At 44.9% G+C, this 24,040-nt stretch overlaps 1 protein-coding gene across 1 annotated transcript in view; it reads left to right on the forward strand.

Annotated features, from left to right (window-relative positions):
* Window positions 1-24,040, forward strand: part of vegfc (vascular endothelial growth factor c) — a 184,743-nt gene that overhangs the window by 130,904 nt on the left and 29,799 nt on the right. Inside the window, exon 4 of the mRNA XM_080189443.1 lies at window positions 9,889-10,040. Coding sequence (XP_080045569.1) covers window positions 9,889-10,040 — 152 coding nt within the window. The remainder of the gene's footprint in view (window positions 1-9,888; window positions 10,041-24,040) is intronic.

Raw genomic sequence — 24,040 nt, forward strand, 5'->3', positions numbered from 1 at the left:
TTTGGTTCATTAAGTCTGTACCAACTACAATCCCACCCCCATATCCCTACATATTTACCCGCTAATCCCTCTAACCTACGCATCTCAGGACAGTAAGGGGCAATTTTAGCACGGCCAATCCACTTAACCTGCACATCTTTGGACTGTGGGAGGAAACCAGAGCATCCAGGGGAAACCCACATAGTCACAGGGAGAATATACAAACTCCACACAGACGGTGACCCAAGCCAGGAATTGAACCAAGGTCCCTGGAGCCTTGAAGCAACAGTACTAACCATGTGCTACCATACCGCCCAACTTATTTGGTCCAACTTATCGATGCCACTCTTATTTTTAATCACTGTGCTACTACTGATTGCCCACACTTAGCCCATATCCTTCTATACCCATCTTACCCATGTAGCTAAACGCTTTTTAAAAGACAAAAGCCTCTTCTGCTACCTCTGGCAGTTTGTCCCAGATCCTCACCAACCTCTGTGTGAAAAAATTGTCCCTCTGGACGCTTTTGTATCTCTCTCCTCTCACCTTAAACTTATGCCCTCTCTTTTAGACTCCTACCTTTGGGAAAAGATGTTGACTATCGAGCTAATCTGTGCTCCTCATTGTTTTATAGGCCTCTACAAGATCACCCCAAAGCCTCCTACGCTCTGGAGAATGAAGTCCCAGTCTATCCAGCCTCTCTTTATAGCTCAAACCATCAAGTCCTGGTAGCATCCCAGTAAATAATTTCTGCACCCTTTCTAGTTTATTAATATTCATTATCTGCTCTTTCACTTTGGGGCGGCATAGTGGCACAGTGGTTAGCATTATTGCATCACAGCACCAAGGACCTCGGCTTGATTCCCGGCTTGGGTCTGTGTGGAGTTTGCACATTCTTCTTCTGCCTGCGTGGGTTTCTTTAAGATACTCCATTTTCCTCCCACAATCTGAAAAACATGCCAATTAGGTGCATTGACCTGAACAGGCGTGGGAAAATGGTAACTAGGGGAATTTCACAGTAACTTTATTGTAGCGCTAATGTAAGCCCTACTTGTGACGAAAAATATACTTTCCTTTATCCAGTCTACAATAGGGTGACCAGTCTTAGTTATTATATTCTTATGTTAGAGTCATGGAGGTTTACAGCATGGAAACAGGTTCTTTGGCTCAACTTGTCCATGCCACAGTTTCTTTTCAGACATTGAAGCTCATCCCAATTGCCTGCATTTGGCCCATATTCCTCTATATCCGTCTAACCTATGTAACTGTCTAAATGTTCTTTAAAAGACAAAATTGTATCTGCCTCCACTACCACCTCTGATCGCTTGTTCCAGACACTCACCACCCACTGTATGAAAAAAATGCCCCTCTGGTCCCTTCTGTATCTTTTCCTTCTCACCTTAAACCTATGCCCTCCAGTTTTAGACTCCCCATCTTTGGGAAAAGATGTTGACTATCTAGCTGACTTATGCCCCTCATTATTTTATAGACCTCTATAAGATCACCCCTCAGTCTTCTATGCCCCAGAGAAAAAAGTCCCAGTCTATCTAGCCTCTCCTTATAACTCAAACCATCAAGTCCCTAGTAAATCTCTTCTGCACTCTTTCTAGTTTAATAACTTTTCTATAATAGGGTGAGCAGACCTGGTTCTTACATTCTTCTATCCATAGAAATCATAGAAACCCTACAGTACAGAAAGAGGCCATTCGGCCCATCGAGTCTGCACGGACCACAATCCTGCCCAGGCCCTACCCCCATATCGCTGCATATTTACCCACTAATCCACGCATCTCAGGACACTAAGGGCAATTTTAGTATGGCCAATCAACCTAACCCGCACATCTTTGGACTGTGGGAGGAAACCGGAGCACCGGGAGGAAACCCACGCAGACACGAGGAGAATGTGCAAACCCCATACAGACAGTGACCCTAGCCAGGAATCGAACCCAGGTCCCTGGAGTTGTGAAGCAGCAGTGCTGACCAGCAGTGCTACCTTGCCGTACCGTACCATTGAACCTTCAGTGCCTATTTCTTCCCTGAAAGGAACATTATTGTTCTAAGCTCTGGTTCCTTACTCTCCCCAAACCTCCCTCCATAAGAGGAAAGAAATCAACATAACTCCTCCAACAGCAGAAAGTGCCCCTCTTAGGAACAGGAAACATTTTGTTTCCTGTTCCTGAGAGTTAATCCTGAAAGTTAAAAGTAAAAAAAAAATGATTTTGCGAAATGTAGTTGTACGAAGATGCTTAGCTTTAGATGACAGTCAGTTCTCTTAACCACACAGCGTTGGTTGTTCTTGACTGAACAAACTGGGGAAATTTATTCATTATGAACTGATTGGAGTGAGATGGAATGAAAAGCAAACTATTTCCTCTGCAATATAACTTTCCCACGTGAAAGTAGAGCAAGGCAGCCTAATGTATCCCATGAAAGCTGTCAGTTCTCTCAGTCTGTTTAGCCAGTCTCCACTTGATCGCTGTCTGGAAGGAAGCCTGTATTACACTTAAAATTACAATGGGTCCTATTTATCAGCACCATCATATCCGGAATATTAAAACATTCTTGAACGAAGCAATGAAAAGGTCAGCAGCAGCAGCAGTAAGTTAATTACATCAGCACAGGTTGCGCTGTCGAATTTCAGATTTCTCAGCAGAAGAGAATATGAAGAGAAGCTAGAAGCAGGAGTAGGCCATTCGCCCTTCAAGCCTGCTCCACCATTCATTTTGAACATGGCTGATCATCAAATTCAATATCCTGATCTCCCCCTTTCCCCCCATATCCCTTGATCCCTGTAGCCCCAAGAAGCTTACCTAATTTCTTCCTGAAGTCGCACAATGTTTTGTCCTCAACTACTTCCCATGGTAATGAATGGGCAATAAATGCTGGCCAGTAAGCGACGCCCACGTCCCACGAGTGAATAAAAAAAGTTCCACACTTTCACCATTCTCCAGGTGAAGAAATTTCTCCTCACTTCAGTCCTAAAACATTTACCTCATATCGTCAAACTTTAAGGGCGTTCAAATGGTCAGTGGATAGGCATATGGATAACATTGGAATAGTTTAGGTTAGAGGGTCATTAGATTGGTTCCACTGGTCGGCGCAACATCGAGGGCTGAAGGGCCTGTACTGCGCTGTAATGTTCTATGTTCTATGACCCCTGGTTCTGGCAACCCAGGTGGAGAAGGTAGTCAAGAAGGCATACGGCATGCTTGCCTTCATCAGCCGGGGCATTGAGTTTAAAAATTGGCAAGTTATGTTGCAGCTTTACAGAACCTTAGTTAGGCCGCACTTGGAATATACCGTTCAATTCTGGTCGCCACATTACCAGAAAGATGTGGAGGCTTTGGGGAGTGTACAGAAAAGAAATACCAGGACGTTGGCTGGTATGGAGGGCATTAGCAATGAGGAGGGATTGGAAAAACTTGATTTGTTTTCACTGGAATGAGAGAGGTTGAGGGGCAACCTGATAGAAGTCTACAAGATCATGAAAGGCAGGGACAGAGTGGATACTCAGATGCTTTTATGGAACAGTCAGTTAGTAGGGGGCATAGATTTAAGGTCAGAAGGCAAGATTTAAAGGAGATTTTTACACAGAAAGTGGTGGGTGCCTGGAACTTGCTGCCAGGAGAGGTAGTGGAAGCAGATATGATAGTGTCTTTTAAGGGGCATCTTGACAAATGCATGACTGGGATGGGAATAGAGGGATATGGTCCCCGGAAGGATAGGGGGTTTTAGTTAAGTCAGGCAGCATGGTTGGGGCAGGCTTGGAAGGCCAAAGGACCTGTTCCTGTGCTGTCATTTTCTTTGTTCTTTGCCCCCCCATCATTGGGAACATTCTGTCTGAATCTACCCTGTCTAACCCTGTTAGAATTTTACAAGTTTCTATGCGATCCCCTCGCTCTCTTCAAAACTCCAAAGAATATAATCGTAGCCTCTCCTCATATGAGAGACCTGCCATACCAGGAATCAGCCCGGTAAACCTTTGCTTTACTCCCTCTATAGGAAGGATATCCCTCCTTTGATAAGAGTCATAACATTGTAGAATCCCTATAGTGCAGAAGGAGGCAATTCTGTCCATCGAGTCTGCACTGATTTCAATCCAACCAAAGCCCTATTCCTGTAACACCTCATATTTACCCTGCTGATGTCTCTGAAACTAGCAGCAATTTAGCTTGGCCATTCAACCTAACCTGCGCATCTTTGGACTGTGGGAGGAATCTGGAACACCCGGAGGAAACCCATGCAGACATGGGGAGAATGTGCAAACTCCACACAGACAGTGACCCGAGGCCGGAATTGAACCCAGGTCCCTGACACTTTGAGGCAGCAGTGCTAATCACTGTGCTGCCCCACAAGGACACCAAAACTGCACACAATATTCCAGGTGTAATGAATAGTGAAAGAGGAGGTAGCTTAGACATTCAAAGATTTAAGGGGTGAGAAAGAAGTATTGGAAAGGCTCTTTGAAGTTTAAGTTGATTGAGGCACCAGGAGCAGATGAGACTCTTCCAAGGAGACTGAGGGAACTGAGAGTGTGGTCATCATTTTCCAATCCTCCTTGAACTCGGATGTGCTGTGGGCTGACAGGGGAACTACAAAGATTCAGCAAAGAGTGTAAACAGAAGCCTGGCAACAGAAGGCCAGTTGGTGATAGGGAAGCCATCGGAAAGGATAAATTGGGACAAAATCGACAGTCACTTGGGCTAATATGGGTTAATTAGGGAAAGTCAGTGTGTCTTTAGCAAAGGGAATTGTGTTCCACTTGAGTTTTATGACTCGGTTACAGAGAAGGTGGATGAGGGTGATGTTTAGAACTGGGGAGACTCATGGACTTCCAAAAGAAATTTGAATGAGCCACACAGACCAAAGCTAAAGCTCACGGGATAGAAAGCATAGACACTAGAAACAGAAGTAGGCCATCCGACCCTTTGAGCCTGCTCCGCCATTCATTTTGATCATGGCTGATCATCAAACTCAATACCCTGCTGCCCCCCTTCCCCGATAGCCCTTGATCCCTTTAGCACCAAGAATTATATTTAGTGTCTTCTTGAAGTCACACAACATTTTGGCCTCAACCACTTTCTGTGACAGTGAATTCCACACATTCACCACTCTCTGGGTGAAGAAATTTCTCCTCACCTTAGTTCTAAAAGGTTGACCCCTTATCCTCAAAGTGCAACCCCTAATTTTTCTCTCCCCCCCCCCCCCCGCATCCATAGAAAGGGAAAAGGAAATTAAGCGACAAAATTGAGCTTTGGCCTTCAGGGTGCCTTCAAAATAAATTCCTCAAGGCAACCACAGGCACATAGACAGCAGATTTACTTGAGTACAAATTTAGTGTTGGCATTTCCTTCGACTGACTCAGCAGCAGGAAAACCCCACCCTCGATTTTTCAATACAGGTCAAAGCATTGTACGTCAAAATAAAATCAGGCACGTACATCTGTGCCAGGGGTATATCTCCAAAATCTAATTCCCCATTCTTGGCCATCTATTAATGCCAGCTGCCTTGGCCACATTTCCTGCTGAAAGTGTTACTGAGTTTTTAATTGTGCTGATGTTGCCCAGCCGAGTGACTGAGACTGATTGTGGGTGGCACAGTGGTTAGCACTGCTGCTTCACAGCTCCAGGGACCTGGGTTCGATTCCTGGCTCGGGTCACTGTCTGTGTGGAGTTTGCACGTTCTCCTCGTGTCTGCGTGGGTTTCCTCCGGGTGCTCCAGTTTCCTCCCACAGTCCAAAGATGTGCGAGTTAGGTTGACTGGATATGCTAAAATTGCCCCTTAGTGTCCTGGGATCCTAGGTTAGAGGGATTAGTGGGTAAAACATGTAGGGATATAGGAGTGGGGCCTGGGTGGGATTGTGGTCGGGGCAGACTCGATGGGCCGAAGGGCCTCTTTCTGCGTGGTAGGGTTCTATGGTTCTATGACCCAGGTTCAATTCTGGCCTCAGGACACTGCCTGTGTGGAGTTTGCACATTCTCCCTGTGTCTGCGAGAATTTCCTCCGGGTGCTCCGGTTTCCTCCCACAGTCCAAAGATGTGCTGGTTAGGTTCATTGGCCATGCCATATTGACCATAGTGAAAGGGACATTAACAGGATAAATATGTGGGTTTATGGGAATAGGGCCTTTGTGGGATTGTGGTGGATGCAGACTTGATGGGCCGAATGGCTTCCTTCTGCACTGGAGGGATTCTATGCTATCACCATAGAAACTAGAACAGGAGTAGGTCATCTGGCCTTCAAGCCTGCTCTACCGTTCATTTTGATCATGGCTGATCAGCAGATTCAACATCCTGATCTCCCCTTTCCCTCATATCCCTTGATCCCTTTAGCCCAAAGAGCTATATCCAATTTCTTCTTGAAAGCATACAACATTCTGGCCTCAACTACTTTCTGTGGTAGTGAATTCCACGCATTCACCACCCTCTGGGTGAAAAAATTTCTCCTCACCTCAGTTCTAAAAGATTTACCTCTTATCCTCAAACTATGACCCCGAGTTCTGGACTCCCCCACCATTGGGAACATTCTTTCTGAATCTATCTTGTCTAAATCTGTTAGAATTTTATAAGTTTCTATGAGATCCCCTCTCACTCTTCTAAACTCCAATGAAGATAATCCTAACCGACTTAATCTCACCTCATATGACAGACCTGCCATCCCAGGAATCGGCCTAGTAAACCTTCACCAGTTCAGGACACCAAAACCATCCACAATACAATCAGGGTGCATTGTAGCAGTCTCCAACTGGCTTTCCGGTGAGGTTAGGCTCCTCCCCTCCCCCCACTATCACCGGCCTGAAACTCACTACTGTCAAAAAAATTGATAGACAATTAACCTGGTGCTGTGAGACTACTTACTGTGCCAAAAAAATTGACAGAGTGGGAAAATTGCGTGGGTTAACTCACTGAGAAAAAAACAGACTGAAACGCTCCGTTTTTCAGACTTTCGTGAAACTTAACATCTTTTTGGGAAAATTTGACTTGCAGTATGTTAAACTAACAGGGTATTTGGTTTTGATTTGTTTTGATTTATTATTGTCGTCACATGTATTGGTATACAGTGGAAAGTATTGTTTCTTACACGCTATACAGACAAAGCATACCGTTCATAGAGAAGGAGAGAAGGAAGTGCAGAATGTAGTGTTACAGTCATAGCTAGAATGTAGAGAAAGATCAACTTAATGCAAGGTAGGTCCATTCAAAAGTCTGACAGTAGCAGGGAAGAAGCTGTTCTTGAGTTGGTTGGCATATGACCCCAGACTTGCGTATCTTTTTCCTGATGGAAGAAAGTGGAAGAGAGAATGTCCACAGTGTGTGGGATCCTTTATTATGCTGGTTGCTTTGCCTAGGCAGCGGGAAGTGTAGACAGACTCAATGGTTGGGAGGCTAGTTTGTATGATGGATTGGGCTATCTTCACGACCTTTTGTAGATCCTTGCAGTATTGGGCAGAGAAGGAGCCATACCAAGCTGTGATACAACCAGAAAGAATGCTCTCTATGGTAAAATTCACAGCAGCATTGGCAAGGGTAAAAAACTGTGATAAGGACACCAGAGCTGCTGCCAAAAGATAGCAACTCTTGATATCATTCGTTTAACTGGACAGGAACTGTTAACTAAGCATGTAAAAATCCAAAAACAATACATTTGAAAGGGATGCAGAGTTAAGTGCACTAGACTGTTTATCAGAATCAGCTTGTGTTATCTTCTGCCTGGAGACTTACACTCAATAAAAACTACCAGCAAAATAAACTTTGAAATGGCAAGTCAGGACAGCAATACATTCAGTTACCCTGAGTGCAAACAATAAGATTGATCTTTAACTTAATGGCAATATCAACAGTGGGTAATATTGAAAATAAACACATCTACAGACCGGAATCCAGTAGCCACATTGTGCAGCAGTACAATGTTTCGGTTTAATAAATATAAAGCTGCCTAAGTTTGGATAGAGCGCCTGAACTTTATTCAATCATTTGATGATTAGTATAGATTGTAGAACCCTACAGTGCAGAAAGAGGCCCTTCGGCCCGTCGAGTCTGCACCAAACACAATCCCACCCAGGCACGACCCCCATATCCCTACATATTATACCCACTAAACCCTGTAACTTGGACACTAAGGGGCAATTTCTTAGCATGGCCAATCAACCTAATCCGCATATCTCTGGACTGTGGGAGGAAACCTGAGTACCCAGAGGAAACCCACACAGATACGAGGAGAATGTGCAAACCCCACACAGATGGTGACCCGAGCTGAGAATTGAACCCGGGACCCTGGAGCCATGAAGCAGCAGTTCTAACCACTGTGCTGCCGTGCCGCCCTGGCATTGTTCAATGTTTAATAGTTTGATAAACTTGTGATTGCCAAACACTTGCCTCAAATCAACCCAGCTTAAGAAACAAAGAACTGAATATTTAGTTGTGGGAAAACCTTAATACTACAGCAAAAATGAATGGCTATCCCAATCTCCACCCACATCTCCCCTTCTCCCCCGACTCCACCGCACCCCACCCCACCCCACCGCAGCCCCTGCACCTCCGGGTAAGCCGATTCCTGGCCTCCCTCCCACTGCCACTGCTGAGTGCAGAGTGCCAGCTGGAACCCCACCCCCACTGATCTCCCCGTCCCCAAGGCATCACCCCTGTAGGCCCCACCCCCTTGACACTGCCCTATGGGCCCCCTGGGCATTGCCACTTTGCTCTTTGGGCAGTGCCAGAGGCTTGGCTGGCACTGTCAAGCTGGCAATGCACAGGGGTACCCCCCCATTTTTCACTCCTGGGGGGCCACCATGGTTCCCCGTCACTCCAGTGGTGCCAGGATGCCAGCTCACCGCTGGTGGAGATCTATTGTAAATCCGGCTAGTGTGAATCAGTCCTGGTCGGGGGTGAGGGGGTGGGGGGTAGTGTTGGAGAAAGAGCCCAGCGAGCCCAGAGACCTTAGTCCCAGGCTCACCAATTACATCTGAATCATCATTTGCACAATCGACGGAGCTCTGTGCCGATTTCTGGAGCGGAGCTGATGGTGCGGGAAATCCGATGGCCAGAGGCTGTGGCACCCAGAGGGAAACCCACTACACAACAAAAGCAGTGCAGCAGGTTGGGAGAATCACCCCCAGTGTTGTACCTTTCTTGTGGTATTTCATTGAATGGGAAGATTGAGGCCAGGATGTTTCCATTGGACAATTTGCAAGAATACCAAATGTAAAAGGAATGACATTTTAAGGATACGCTGCTTGCTTAGCAAGGACATTCAGAGAATCCCTACAGTACAGAAGGAGGCCATTCGGCCCATCAAGCTTGCACTGACAACAATCCCACACCAGCCCTATCCCTGTAACCCCCGTCTATTCACCCTGCCAGTCCCCCTGACAGTAAGGGGCAATTTAGCACGACCAATGGGCAGCACAGTGGCACAGTGGTTAGCTCTGCTGCCTGACAGCACCAAGGACCTGGGTTCAATCCCCGGTTTGGGTCACTGTCTGTGCGGAGTCTGCACTTTCTCCCCGTGTCTGCATGGGTTTCCTCCGGATGTTCGGTTTCTTCCCACAGTCTGATTGTCAGGGGAAATAGCAGGGTAAATATGTGGTGTTATGGGGATAGGATGGGATTGTTGTCGGTGCAGGCTAGGTGGGCTGAATGGCCCTCTTCTGTACTGTAGCGATTCTATGGTACTTTGCCCAAGATATTAACTTTGTTGTTGTGAACCCTACTTTTTTACATGCATATCCATGTACAGGAACAAGAAAGAATGATCAAGTTTATGATATACATATTGCTAATTACAGTCTGGATAGTGATTTCAGTAGCAGTGTTTGTAATGTACAGTTTTACAGAGCAAATAGAAATGATAGTTATGTTTCAATGGCTTGTTGCTTTTCTCGTTTGTAATGTAACTCTTGTTGTTTCCTAGCTGTTTGAGATTACCGTGCCAATTTCCCAAATACCAAAACCCATCACAATCAGCGTGGCAAATCACACGGGTTGCAGATGTATGTCACAGCTGGATTTCTTCAGGCAGGTCCACGCCATCATCAGACGTTCCATCGCCTCGTCCCAGTCCGAGTAAGTGCAACTATAGCTATCAATGTAATTCAGCTTACACTTCCCAAGTCTGTCAGTCCAATACACTCCTTTGCTCCTGGCCAGCGCTGGTCAGGAAATTGTTGGTGCGTTGTTCACAGTTTTTCAACATGCTTTACTAAGGGGACATTCTGAGACTTGGAGAAATTATAATTTTATTGGATGACTGCCTGTGTGGAGTTTGCGCGTTGTCCCCGTGTCTGCATGGGTTTCCTCTGGGTGCTCCAGTTTCCTCCCATAATCCAAAGATGTGCAGGTTAGTTGGATTGACCATCCTAAGTCTTTAGTGTCAGGGGGACAAGCAGGGTAAATAGGTGGGGATATGGGGATAGGGCCTGGGTGGGATTATTGTTAGTGCAGACTCAATGGGCCAAATGGCCTCCTTCCGCACTGTAGGGATTCTACGATTCTGAGGGCAGCAGGGAGGTTATCTCTGATGTCCTAGCCAATATTTATTCCTCAGCATCATAAAAACAGATTATCTGATCCATTACTCTTTATGGCTGTGCGTAAGTTGCTTCTCTTCCTTATGACAGTCTCTGCACTTCGAAAGTACTAAAGTATTTCATTCACTGTAAAGCACCTTGAGACGTCTGCTGGATTTAATGACAATTTCATTTCATTTAAATTACACTTAATCCTGAAGTGAATATAATCCATGTACTGGAAATGACATTTCCGTCAGCACGAAACAATCTTACTAATGGAAAACAGTGCTCAATAACAAGGTCTTCATGGTAATTGTGGGGTCAATATGAAGTTAATTAAAGGAAATGACTGACCCACCACCTCACATGGAAGTGTGACCTCAAAAGTACTACAGCTCATGGTGCTGAACTTTCAGAATACCTTGCCCATTGGGCAAAAGAAAATTGTGATGAGCACAAATGACCTCTTACCCATCAGCTTACTAATTATCCAATTGACCAATCAAACTAAATCAAAACCTAGAGAAAACTAAGCCATCAAATCCTTCAATTCTATTTTAAAGTTACCATTTTTCAATCAGATCAAACAAATTTTTTTGAATTCATTCATGGGATTTGGGTGTCACTGGTTGGGTCAGCATTCATTGCCCATTCTGAGGGTATTTAAGAGTCAACTACATTGCTGTGGACCTGAGTCACATGTAGACCAGACCAGGGAAGGGCAATATTTCCTTCCCTAAAGGGCATCAGTGAACCAGATGGGTTTTTATGACAATCGACAATGCTCATCATCAGACTTTCAATCCCAGATTTTTACTGAATTCGAATTTCACCATCTGCCGTGGTGGGATTCGAACCCCAGGTCCCCAGAGTATTGGCCGGGGTCTCTGGATTACTGGTCCAGCGACAATACCAGTAAGCCACTCCCTCCCCGAAATTGCTCAGTTGCTTGTATTTGTCCTCTATAATTCTGCATCTTTAAAATGTACTTTACATCACCTCACCCATTTTTTTTTCCTGTCTGTGCTTGGGTTTGTTCCTGGACTGCAAAAGGTTGTACGGCGATTTTTCAGAGCAGTGTTAAGTTTACTACATAAATATGGATTGTTGCGACAGTTTTCACCCTGCTGCAGTGGGTACAAATCAACCACCAATGACAAAGGAAAACTATACATTTTTTACACAGTGTAAATAACTGAGATTCTAGATCCGGGACAGCGAAGAACAAACAGAAATGTCTTGCATAAGAATTGCTGACACAAGTGAGCCTTGCATCCCATGAATAAATAAAAGCAAAAACAAATCATAGTTTCAAAGACTGACATATTCATGGGAGCTATTTTGTGGAATTATTGAATGCGTCTTCTGTTTGCTTATCCTTAGCTTTCACACGTACACCACTGTAATGTGGAATACAACCAATAAATAATGAATCCTTTCATGAGAACATAAGGACATAAGAACTAGGAGCAGGAATAGGCCATCTGGCCCCTCGAGCCTGCTCCGCCATTCAGTGAGATCATGACTGATCTTTTTGTGGACTTAGCTCCACCTACCCGCCTGCTCACCATAACCCTTAATTCCTTTACTGTTCAAAAATTTATCTATCCTTATCTTAAAAATATTCAATGAGGTAGCCTCAACTGCTTCACTGGGCAGCGAATTCCACAGATTCAGAACCTTTCGTGTGAAGAAGTTCCTACTCAACTCAATCCTAAATCTGCTCCCCCTTATTTTGAGGCTATGCCCCTTAGTTCTGGTTTCACCCACCAGTGGAAACAACTCCCCGACATCTATGTTAGCTATTCCTTTCATAACTTTATATGTTTCTATGAGATCTCCTCTCATTCTTCTGAATTCCATTGAGTATAGTCCCAGTCTACTCAGTCTCTCCTCGTAGGCCAAACCTTCTTCCTCAGCAGAATGAGCGGGGGTTAGTGTTTATCCAAGAGCAAAGACCAAAGCAAAGAACAGCACAGGATCAGGCCCTTCGGCCCTCCAAAGCCCATGTAGATCACATTGCCAGAAATCTACTACAAAAAAAACCTTCTGCCCTTATAGGGTCTGTATCCCTCTATTTGCTCCATATTCATGTACCCATTCAGATGCCTCTTAAATATTACTAATGTGCCTGCTTCCACCACCTCTTCTGACAGTGCACTCCAGGGACCCATCACTCTCTCTGTGAAAAACTTCTCCCACACATCACCCTTAAACTCCCCCCCCGCCACCTTGAACCTGTGCCCCCTTCCACCTGACAAAAACCTCTGTCTATGCCTCTCATAATTTTGTTGACTTATATCAGGTCTCCCCTCACACTCCGTTTTTCAAGTTAACTGCACATGAGCAATAATCTGAATTAATGAGCAAACTCTCTTCCTTCATTTCCTTTCCCTTCAGCCAACAATCCAACCGGTCATTGATGTTGCCGTGGTCAATTCTTCAATCGCTATCTTTGGTAATGCATTCCATTACCTCACAACCCCCTGTGTAAAAATGGATTTCCAGATCTTTGCCTAGGGATGCATATATTGGCATGGTGGCACAGTGGTTAGCAATGCTGCCTCACAGTGCCAGGGACCCGGGTTCAATTCTGGCTTTGGGTGACTGTTTGGAGTTTGCACGTTCTCCCATGTTTGTGTGGATTTCTTCCGGGTGCTCAGATTTCTCCTACAGTTCAAAGATATGTGGATTGTCCACGTTAAATTGCCTACTGGTGTCCGAAGTTGTGCAGGTTATGTGAATTAGCCATGGTAAATGTGTAGGATTTTACAGGGATATGATGAAGGGATAGGCCCAGGTAAGACATTCCGTCTGAGAGTTGGTGCAGACTCGATGGGCCGAATGGCCAACTTCTGCAGTGTAGGGATTCACCCCATCTCTTTCCCAAAACCTTAAACCTCTCACTCCCAATCCTTGTACCATCAGCTAACTTTTCTTTGTCTACTTTATGTCATCACCGTGCACACCTCTATCAAATCTACACAGACGGAATAAAACAGTTCAGACTAGCATTTCTATTTCTGGGTTGTTTTACCTTCTGGGTAATCACCTTTTTTCCCAGGAGGACAGCCCCAGCTTCTCCCAATTCTCTCCCACTGGAACTAGTCTGATAAATCTCCTGTGCACTCTCCTTTTAATACTTGATCCCATAGAGTCTCTACAGTGCAGAAGGAGGCAATTCAGTCCATTGAGTCTGCACTGACCTTCCGAAAGAGCAATCTATTGCACTTCCCCACCCTATCCCCGTAACCCCGTACATTGATCATGGCCAATCCACCCAACCTGCACATCGTTGGATGCTCAGGAGAAATGTAGTATGGCCAGTCCACCTAATGTGCACATCAAAAATTTATCAACTGCAGTATTGAATATATTTAACAGCTAGGCTCCCACAGTTCTCCTAGGCAGCTCCAAAGATTAACGACCCTCTGAATGAAGGAGTTTCTCCTCATATCGGTACTAAATGGCCAATCCATTATGCTGACATTAGGATCAGCTAGTTCTAGACTCACCGCTCAGGGGAAACAGTCTCTCTGCCATCTGACGGACCAGCTGCTCCCTGCAGTGGGACCTGAGAAAGGGACGGAAGTTTTGCTTCAATGTAATTAACGCCTCCCTTGTGTGTGAAACTGCTGTGGGAGCAGCCATCAGAACCATGAAAGTAAAGTTTATTTATTATTCACAAGTAGGTTTACATTAACACTGCAATGAAGTTACTATGAAAATCCCTCAGTCACCGCACTCTGGCTCCTGTTCAGGCACACTGAGGGAGAATTTAACACGGCCAACGCACCTAACCAGCATGTCTTTCAAATGTAGGAGGAAACTAGAGCACCCAGAGGAAATCCACAGGTACAGGGCAAATGTACAGACTCCGCACAGACAGTGACCCAAGTCCGGAATCGAACCCGGGTCCCTCGTGTTGTGAGGCAGCAGTGTTAACCAATATGCTATCATGCCACCATTACCCTTGGCTCCTGGATTACTAGTCCAGTGGCAATGGCACTACACTGCCACCTCCCCTCAATTAACCTGCTATCAGTCACTACCTTGGGACGTTTTTCTACATTTAAGGGTAACACCAAATGCATGCACCCCGACATGCAGGAGTAATTGAAACAGGTCTGGTGTTTCACAAATGAGTGAGATAAAGGCTCCTTCTGAACACTACAAAGATCCACCTCCATTCATCACCAAATTGGCCAACAATGCAACTGAGCCCAGCGTGTGTTCCTTTGGGCCACAGATTCTCAGCAGTTGGGTTAGAATAAAACCTTGGCGGGATTGATGTAATTCGGCAGCTCAGAAAAGAGCTGCTCCCATTTTCCAGCTCCAATCCATTGCAGCTCCGACCGCGGACAAGATTTATGACCTGTGTCTCCACCCGAGGGAAGAGTATGAAGTGCAGGCAAGGCTGGGATTTTCATCAGCAAACTCCCAGTGAAATGTTTGCAACATAAAATGACAAAAACCTGGAAAAGGGCAGCTCGTGCCGTTTCCTGCCAAAGACATCAGTCACGGTTTAGTGCCAGTGTGATTGGTGCCGTGTGAGACGTTTTGACTGCTCTTGCCAATTTATTTTCTGGCCAGAGGTAAAATGCCAGCCCATGTGTGCTGAACTCGGGAAGTGCAGTTTATTAAAGAAAAACAAACAAGAAAAATGGTTTCTTTGTTGTTTCCTGGATTCTCGCAATTCTTTTCCAATTCCAGATGGGCCGTTGAGCAGAAATATGAAGTAAGCCAAAGCAAGGTTGATTCCAGAGTTGAGAGGGTTGGCTTAAGAGGAGAGACTAAGTAAACTGGGACTATACTCATTGGGATTCAGAAGAATGATGAGGGGTTCTTGTGGAAACATATAAAATTATGAAGGTATAGATAATATAGAAGCAGGGAGGTTGTTTCCATTGGTGGGTAAAACTAGGGGGCATAGCCTCAAAATAAAGGGGAGCAGATTTAGGACTGAGTTGAGAAGGAACTTCTTCACCCAAAAGGTTGTGAATCTGTAGAATTCCCTGCCCAGTAAAACAATTGAGGCTACCTCATTGAATGTTTTTAAGGCAAAGATAGATTGATTTTTGAACAGTAAAGGAATTAAGGGTTATGGTGAGCGGGCGGGTAAGTGGAGCTGAGTCTACGATAAGGTCAGCCATGATCTTATTGGGTGGCGGAGCAGGTTCAAGGAGCCAGGTGGACTACTCCTGCTCCTAGTTCTTATGTTCTTGTTCTCGCAGTTTCCCTTAGGGTATCAAGGAGGATGCTTACTTAAATGAAGGCAAAATACTACGGATGCTGGAATCTGGAACAATAACATAGAATGCAAGGAAATCTCAGCAGGTCTGACAGCATCTGTGGAGAGAGAATAGAGCCAATGTTTTGAGTCAGAATGACCCTTTGTCAGAGCTGACGACAGGGAAAATAGGACAAGATTTATCATGGGATGGTGGTGGGGGTGGGGAGTGGTTGTAATTGACAGGGATGGCATTGACAAAAAGACAAAGGGAATAAAGTCTAGAAATGGTGCTGAGAGTGTCCGTTAAGAGATCGGAATGCATTGAAGTAAGGCTGCTTACAAAATCAGTTGAAGTGAGGTTGGTTGTTTCACTGTCAATACATAAGATCACATTTATAAGGAAGCTGTTATGTTCTCTTCATCCATAAGATATACATCACTTTTCAAAAGTGATATTTTCCTTCTGGATTTTGTATTATTTTGTTCATTCTTGGTACATGGGTGTTGTTAACAGGCCAGTATTTATTGCTCATCTTTGCGTTCCCTTCAGGAGGTGGTGGTGAGCTGCCTTCCTGAACTGCTGCTGTCCGTGTACTAAAGGCTCACCCACAGTCCTGTGGAGGAGGGAGTTGTAGGATTTTGACCGAGCAACGATGAAGGAGCAACAATCTAGTTGGGAAAGAGTGTGGCCTTGAGGGGAATTGAAGTTGGTGGTGACCATAGAAGGAGGTCATTTGGCCCAAAAAAGCAACCTCCCCCTCACTCCCGCCCCCTATCACTTTGACCCCATGCATTTACCATGGCCAGTCCACCTAACCCAGCACATCTTTGGACTGGGGAGGAAACTGTAGCACCTGGAGGAAACCAACACAGACACAGGGAGAATGTGCAAACTGCACACAGTCACCCAAGGCTGCAATCAAACCTAGATCCATAGCGCTGTGAGGCAGTAGTGCTAACCACTATGCCACAGTGTCTCTGTGTGCTCACTGCCTTTGTCCTTCCAGATGGGAAAGCAAAGGCCAAATGCCATTATCGTGAGTCTGTTAATTCAGAAACTGCTAATGTTCTGAGGACCTGGAGTTCAAATCCTGTCACAACAGATGGTGCAATTTGAATGCAATTAAAAATATCTGGAATTACGAATCTACTGATGGCTGTGAAACCATTGTTAATTGTCAGAAAAACGCATCTGGTTCACTAATGTCCTTTAGGGAAGGAAATCTGCTACCCTTACCTGGTCTGGCCTACATGTGACTCCAGAGCCACAGCAACGTGGTTAACTTTCAGTTGTCCTCCAGGGGCAACCTGGGATGGGAATAAACACTGGCCAGCTAGCGACACTCATGTCTCACAAATGAATAAAAAAAAGAGGAAGGTCACAGGTTTGGACTGTAAACATTTTCTTGAAAAGCACCCAGAACCTCAGGAACTTTCCTGGTTAGTACCTTTTTGCAGCACAGACCAGCAATGCATCAGTTTCAAGGCTCAGTATGTGCTAAATTGACTGATTTCAGACAGGGGAGCAATAACATTACTTTAGGTTTTCTCGGAACTCCAAGATTATGAAAGGGAATGAAATGATTCCTGCTTCCGAAGCTGCCCAGTGACACTAGCTGAAAGTGTATGCCTGTATATGCAATACATGAAAGGGTGAAACATCCGTGAAACCTCATGCAGTCAAATAGCATGCTGGCTCTCTCACACAGAATAATATCCCTCAGGTGACATGAGGACAAGCAATGCCTTTGAATTTATACAAAATCAACAGATTTTGATTTGATTTGATTGATTATTGTCACATGTTTTGGTAAAAAAAAGAAAAATATTGTTTCTTGCGCACAATACAGACAAAGCATACCATTCATAGAGAAGGAAAGGAGAGAGTACAGAGTGATACGATCATAGCTAGGGTGCAGAGGAAGATCAACTTATGGTGAGGTAGGTCCATTCAAAAGTTAGATGGCAGCAGGGAAGAAGCTGTTCTTGAATTGGTTGGCAATTGTCCTCAACCTTTTGCATCTTTTTCCCAACGGAAGAAGATGGAAGAGGGAATATCCGCGGTGCATGGGGTCCTTGATTATGCTTTTCTGAGGCAGCGGGAAGTGTAGACAGAGTCACTGGTTTGAGTGATGGACTGAGCTTCATTCACGACCCTTTGTAGTTTCTTACGGTGTTGTGCAGAGCAGGAGCCATACCAAGCTGTGATACAACCGGAAAGAATACTTTCTGTGCAGCATCTGTAAAATAGGTTATAGCAAGAGATGGAGATCCTGAATGCCTAATCTTCTCCAGAGATCCACATTGGTATGAGGTGTCTCCTTTCTCACAATTCACTCCCAATGGATAGAGCTTCCCGTTGATAATGCTGAGAACATGGAAAATGACTCCCAGTGTGCCAGCAAGGATACGGAAAGGACTTGGCAGTGGAACGCTTCAGTGATTCTAATATTGAAGTGTGTGGAGGATGTGCATCTTTTGATGGTCACAGAAGTGAACCTGACCATATTGTAAGTGAAACATTCTTACCGCGGCAAATTAGGAAATTGAATGAATTAAACCTGGGGAATTGGTGGGCTGGCAGCAGATGAATTAAACGTGGAAAGCAGTAGACAGTTTTAAAAAACCTAATACTGTAATAAAAACCTCATTGACTCACTAATGTCCTTGCCACCCATTCCCACACAGCATAATTGAATCCTTTGCCCGACAGAGCAGCTGAGAATGATCACTCAAAATGGCATCACCCACATCCTGAGATCAGATATTAGAACGATAGCAATGTTCCCCGGTGCATTTCCCAGCACTGTTTTGTTTGTTGTTTGAAATAATTCTTTCCTGCGGATTCACCCTTTGTTGCATAAATTCAACCGCAGAGAGGTACAAATTGACTTTTGATGACTAATTTTTCGAAGTAGTCTGAGACTAAGTGGGTTATTGCTGCATCAAATCACATGGTGGGGGGGGGGATCGGCGCATCGCAAACCACTTCAAAGAACAGCGGTGACTCTGGTACCTGAATCAATGAAGTGTAAGTTGATCATCTACTTGTAAGGCAGTTGAATAGAGCCTTCTTGATGAGATAAGCTCTTGCATTTGTAATAACTTGCCGTATAATGTGTTGGCAAGGCACTTACATGGTTCACTGTTTTCCATTCACTTTTAGGTCAGCCTTTTATTCCTCTCCCACTGTACCATAAAGAGATTGTGGGCAGAGTTTTAGACCAATGCCATAGTGTGTTTGAGATGAGGATGACATTTAGTCGGCTGAGAGGGTGTCAGATGAGACCCTGCCACCTTCCTAACTCTATCCATGGTGGGAAGGCCCTTGGACAGTCTTTCCACCCTATCGCCAGTTGAGGTTCTTAAGCAGTCAATTATTACCTGCACAGTGGTTCGCACTGTTGCCTCATGGTGCCAGGGACCTTGGTTCGATTCTCAACTTGGGTTACTGCCTGTGCACATTCTCCCCGTGTCTGCATGGGTTTCCCCCAGGTGCTCTGGTTTCTTCCCACGGTCCAAAGATATGCGGGTTAGATGTATTGGCCATGCCAAATTGCCCCTGGAGGCATAGGTTAGAGGGATTAGCGGGGGAAATGTGTGGGCTTACAGGGCTACGGCCTAGATGGGATTGTTGTTGATGCAGACTCAATGGACTGAGTGGCCTCCTTCTGCTGGTTGTATTAACCCAGTGCTGTGTTGACATGTGGGGAGCACAACATGAAAACCTGTGTGGGTAGCTTATGATATCCTGTGGGGTGGAGGGGGGTGGAATACGGCAGTCCCACCAAGGGACCTGGCATCAGGAAGGGGTGGTGCCCCCTGAGAGCCAGCCAATGCCACCCACCCGTCTTAAATCCCCTTTCCCACAAACCCACCCCAGGAAGTCCCTCCTGCCATTACTTACCTCTGGCCTGTGTCGCTTTGCGATCCTGAATTCTGGTCATTCACTCCCCATTGGCACAACTTGAGCAAAAGAGCTGCCAGCCTCTGACTGGTTGATGGGGCTTCCCACCTCACAGAGCTCTGATCCTGTGGAAGACCCGATGATGGCTTCCCAACTGCCTGATTGGCTTCTGATTCTGTGCAACTTGCCCAGACGACAGGTGAGGCCCTCGTCATCTTGGAAAAATTCCCTCTTCTCATCTACAACGCTGAACCAATATAGTGTTGAAAAGTGTTAATGACACCAGTCTGTGGACTCTGTTTCCTTCCTTTCTCTCGACAAAACCGTTTGGTAAAAACATCTTAGTTTAATTGTTAATGTCACAAGTAGGCTTACATTAACACTGCAATGAAGTTACTGTGAAAATCCCCTAGTTGACACACTAAGTTTGGGTGAATTTAGCAAGGCCAATGCACCTAACCAGGGCATCTTTCAGACTGTGGGAAGAAACCAGATCACCCGGAGGAAACCCACACAACATGTGGAGTACATGCAAACTCTCCACAGACAGTGACCCAAGTCGGGAATCAAACCCAGGTTCCTGGTTTTGTGAGGCAGCAGTGCTAACCACTGTGCCAACCACTGTGCCACAGTGTCACCACAGACAAAACATAAAGAATAAAGCTTCTAACATGTACAATTTGCCTAAAATTGGACACATCGTCATAAAAGAGTGAGGACATTTTATCACAGGTTTTGCAGCTTATCGAGTTTCTGTAATCTTTTACGCTGATTTATAAAACATTGTTTTCTTTGCCCCACTCACAAAACCAATCTCATGCCCAGACCTCATGCCCAGAGAGAATACAGCGAAGGTTTACTAGGTTGATTCCTGGGATGGCAGGTCTGTCATATGAAGACAGACTAAATCGGTTAAGATTATATTCACTGGATTTTAGAAGAGTGATCTCATAGAAACTTATAAAATTTGAACAGGATTAGGCAGGGTAGATTAAGAAAGAATGTTCCCACTGGTGGGAGAGTCCAGAACTAGGGCGTAATAGTTTGAGGATCAGGGATAAACCTTTTAGAACCGAGGTGTGGAGAAATTTCTTTACCCAGAGGGTGGTGAATGTGTGGAATTCGCTACCACAGAAAGTAGCTGAAGTCAAATGTTGTCCAATTGCAAGAAGAAATTAGATATCGCTCACAGGGCTAAAATATCAAGGGAAATGGGGTGGACCGGGATATTGAGTTTAATGATCAGACATGATCAAAATAAATGGTGGAGCGGGTTTGAGGGGCGGAATGGTCTACTCCTGCGTCTAGTTTCTATGTTTCTATGAATCATCTCAGCAAGTTTACACTGATTGTATTTGGTTGTGGCCCTTCGAGGAGGCTAATTAAGCTATTACTTTCAAACACAGTGCTAATCAGTGCATTTTAAAAGTTCTTAAATGCTTAATGTACTGAGAAAGCGAACAATGTCTACCAATTAAATAAATAAATGTTTTTAGTTGTTTATTTAAAATCACTTTCAATGCTTGAATGCAAGTCACACATGGATGGTAGATGAGACAACCTTATTCTGCTGTTTTACATAAGAACATAAGAACATAAGAAATAGGAGCAGGAGTAGGCCATCTAGCCCCTCGAGCCTGCCCTGCCATTCGATAAGATCATGGCTGATCTGTCGTGGCTCAGTTCCACATTCCCGCCCTCTCCCCATAACCCTTAACCCCCTTGCCTATCAAAAACCTATCAACCCGCGTCTTAAAAATATTGAGCGAGGCAGCCTCCACCACTTCAACGGGCGGAGAATTCCAGAGATTCACCACCCTTTGAGTGAAGAAGTTCCTCCTCAACTCCATTCTAAACCGCCCTCCCCTTTATCCTGAGGCTGTGCCCTCTAGTCCTACTGTCCTTTCTGAGCGGGAAGAGTCTCTCCACCTCTATCCTATCCATCCCATTCAACATCTTATATGTCTCAATGAGATCTCCCCTCATTTTTCTAAACTCTAACGAGTACAAGCCTAGTTTATTCAGCCTCTCCTCATAGTTCAATTTTATTTTTGTGTTTTATTTTTGTGATAAATCTGTTTTTGGCTGTATCAATAAAACTACACCAGCACTGTTGAAAAAGAAACATACTTGTCAAAACTTTTCATCTTGCACTCATCAGGACATTTTGCAAGAATACAAATCTAGGTGTTAGGATCCCAGACCAGAACCTCAAGGTATGTTATGAAGTCAGACTAGACCACAACAATTTTTCTCTTTTGGTTCCTGGTGCTGTGAGAGCATTGCTAACTACTGTGCCACAGTGCCATCCATGTGTGAACATTGGGCAAACACAGCAGTAGCCTTAGTGAAATAGTTTAGAATGGGCATGGAGACGATGTTTCCACTATTAGGAGAAACTCGAACCAGTGGGCACAACCTCAGGCTAAAGGGACGATCCTTTAAAACTGAGATGAGGAGGAATTTCTTCAGCCAGAGAGTGGTGTATCTGTGGAACTCTTTGCCGCAGAAGGCTGTGGAGGTCAGGTCATTGAGTGTCTTTAAGACAGAGATAGATAGGTTCTTGATTAATATGGGAATCAGGGGTTATGGGGAAAAGGCAGGAGAATGGAGATGAGAAAAATATCAGCCATGATTGAATGGCGGAGCAGAAACGATGGGCCGAATGGCCTAATCCTGTTCCTATGTCTTATGGTCTTACGATGGCATTCAATGTAGACGTACGTGACAGTTGACCATGTGCCAGAGGATGATTGACATGAATAGATCTGTAATCTAGAATGGATGAGTTAAGAGGGGGAGAGGGAGGAAGGATGCTCATGTATACATTTTGACTTTTGCATATTATTGCAATGTATGTAGAATTACAGCAAGAAAATTCTTTGTGATGTAAGATGAAAGGAAAAATATGCATGCACTAAACCTTTAGCTCCCAAAAGAGTCTGATCTTGTCTAATAGACCTCACTCAGCTTTGTTGATTGGCTTCTCTGTGGATTTATCTTCAGTCTTGTTAACTGCGTGAAAGGGTTTGTGAGAATGCTAAGTGCAGATGCACATGAAGATTCAAGAAGGCAAGGCTGAATATCATCCACTTTCTGTTCAAAGAAACTGGAATCAGTGTGTGGCTGGCCGGTAATCTGTGGAATTCTTGATAAGGGCCTGTGGAAACAGTACCTGCCATTAAAATGTAGCTTCCCTGGGCTAATTGGTTCACAATGTCTTGTCATATGTAAATTTTAGGAGAAGTCTCAAAAGAATATTTGAAAATTTTAAACTGCATGTCCCCTTGAGGCTCATTAACTGCTTAATTCAAAATTTTCATGGTGTCAAAAGGAGTGCCGAGAATGGAAAGAAGAGCTGGTGACTCATATTGGTTTGCTTTGTTTTTGATTCACTATCATATCCAGAGCAGGAGGAATCGGTCATCTCCCCGTGGTTTTAAACTGAATCAGCCCAGCTGCAGATACTGGGAAATCTACTGAGTGATTGTTTTGTTCCCAGTTTAATTTCTGCCTCAATTTAATAATCCCACAATTTATACATAGAACATAGAACATAGAACATTACAGCGCAGAACAGGCCCTTCGGCCCACGATGTTGCGCCGACCAGTTTTTTATTTAAAAAAAACACTGACCCACTAACCTAAACCAATCCCTTTTCGTCCATAAACCTATCCACGGATCTCTTAAATGCCCCCAAACTAGGCGCATTTACAACTGCAGCAGGCAGGGCATTCCAGTCCCTCACCACCCTCTGGGTAAAGAACCAACCCCTGACATCCGTCCTATAACTACCCCCCCTTAATTTAAAGCCATGCCCCCTCATGCTAGCTTTCTCCATCCGAGGAAAAAGGCTATCACTATCCACCCTATCTAAACCTCTAATCATCTTATACGTTTCAATAAGATCCCCTCTTAGCCTCCTTCTTTCCAGCGAAAACAACCCCAAATCCCTCAGTCTCTCCTCATAGGACCTCCCCTCCATACCAGGCAACATCCTGGTAAACCTCCTCTGCACCCTCTCCAAAGCCTCCACGTCCTTCTTGTAATGTGGGGACCAGAACTGCACATAGTACTCCAACTGCAGCCGCACCAGAGTTGTGTACAGTTGCAACATGACGCTGCGACTCCTAAATTCAATCCCCTTACCAATAAACGCCAAGACACCGTATGCCTTCTTAACAACCTTATCTACTTGATTGTCAACTTTCAGGGATCTATGTACACATACACCTAGATCCCTCTGCTCCTCCACACTATTCAAAGTCCTCCCGTTAGCCCTATACTCAACACATCTGTTACTCCTACCGAAATGAATTACCTCACACTTCTCCGCATTAAACTCCATCCGCCACCTCGCGGCCCAGCTCTGCAACCTGTCTAAGTCACCCTGCAAACTATGACACCCTTCCT

The sequence above is a fragment of the Carcharhinus amblyrhynchos genome, chromosome 5 (genome assembly GCF_965287045.1).
Source record: "Carcharhinus amblyrhynchos chromosome 5, sCarAmb.v2.hapA, whole genome shotgun sequence".
Taxonomy (NCBI): Eukaryota; Metazoa; Chordata; class Chondrichthyes; order Carcharhiniformes; family Carcharhinidae; genus Carcharhinus; species Carcharhinus amblyrhynchos.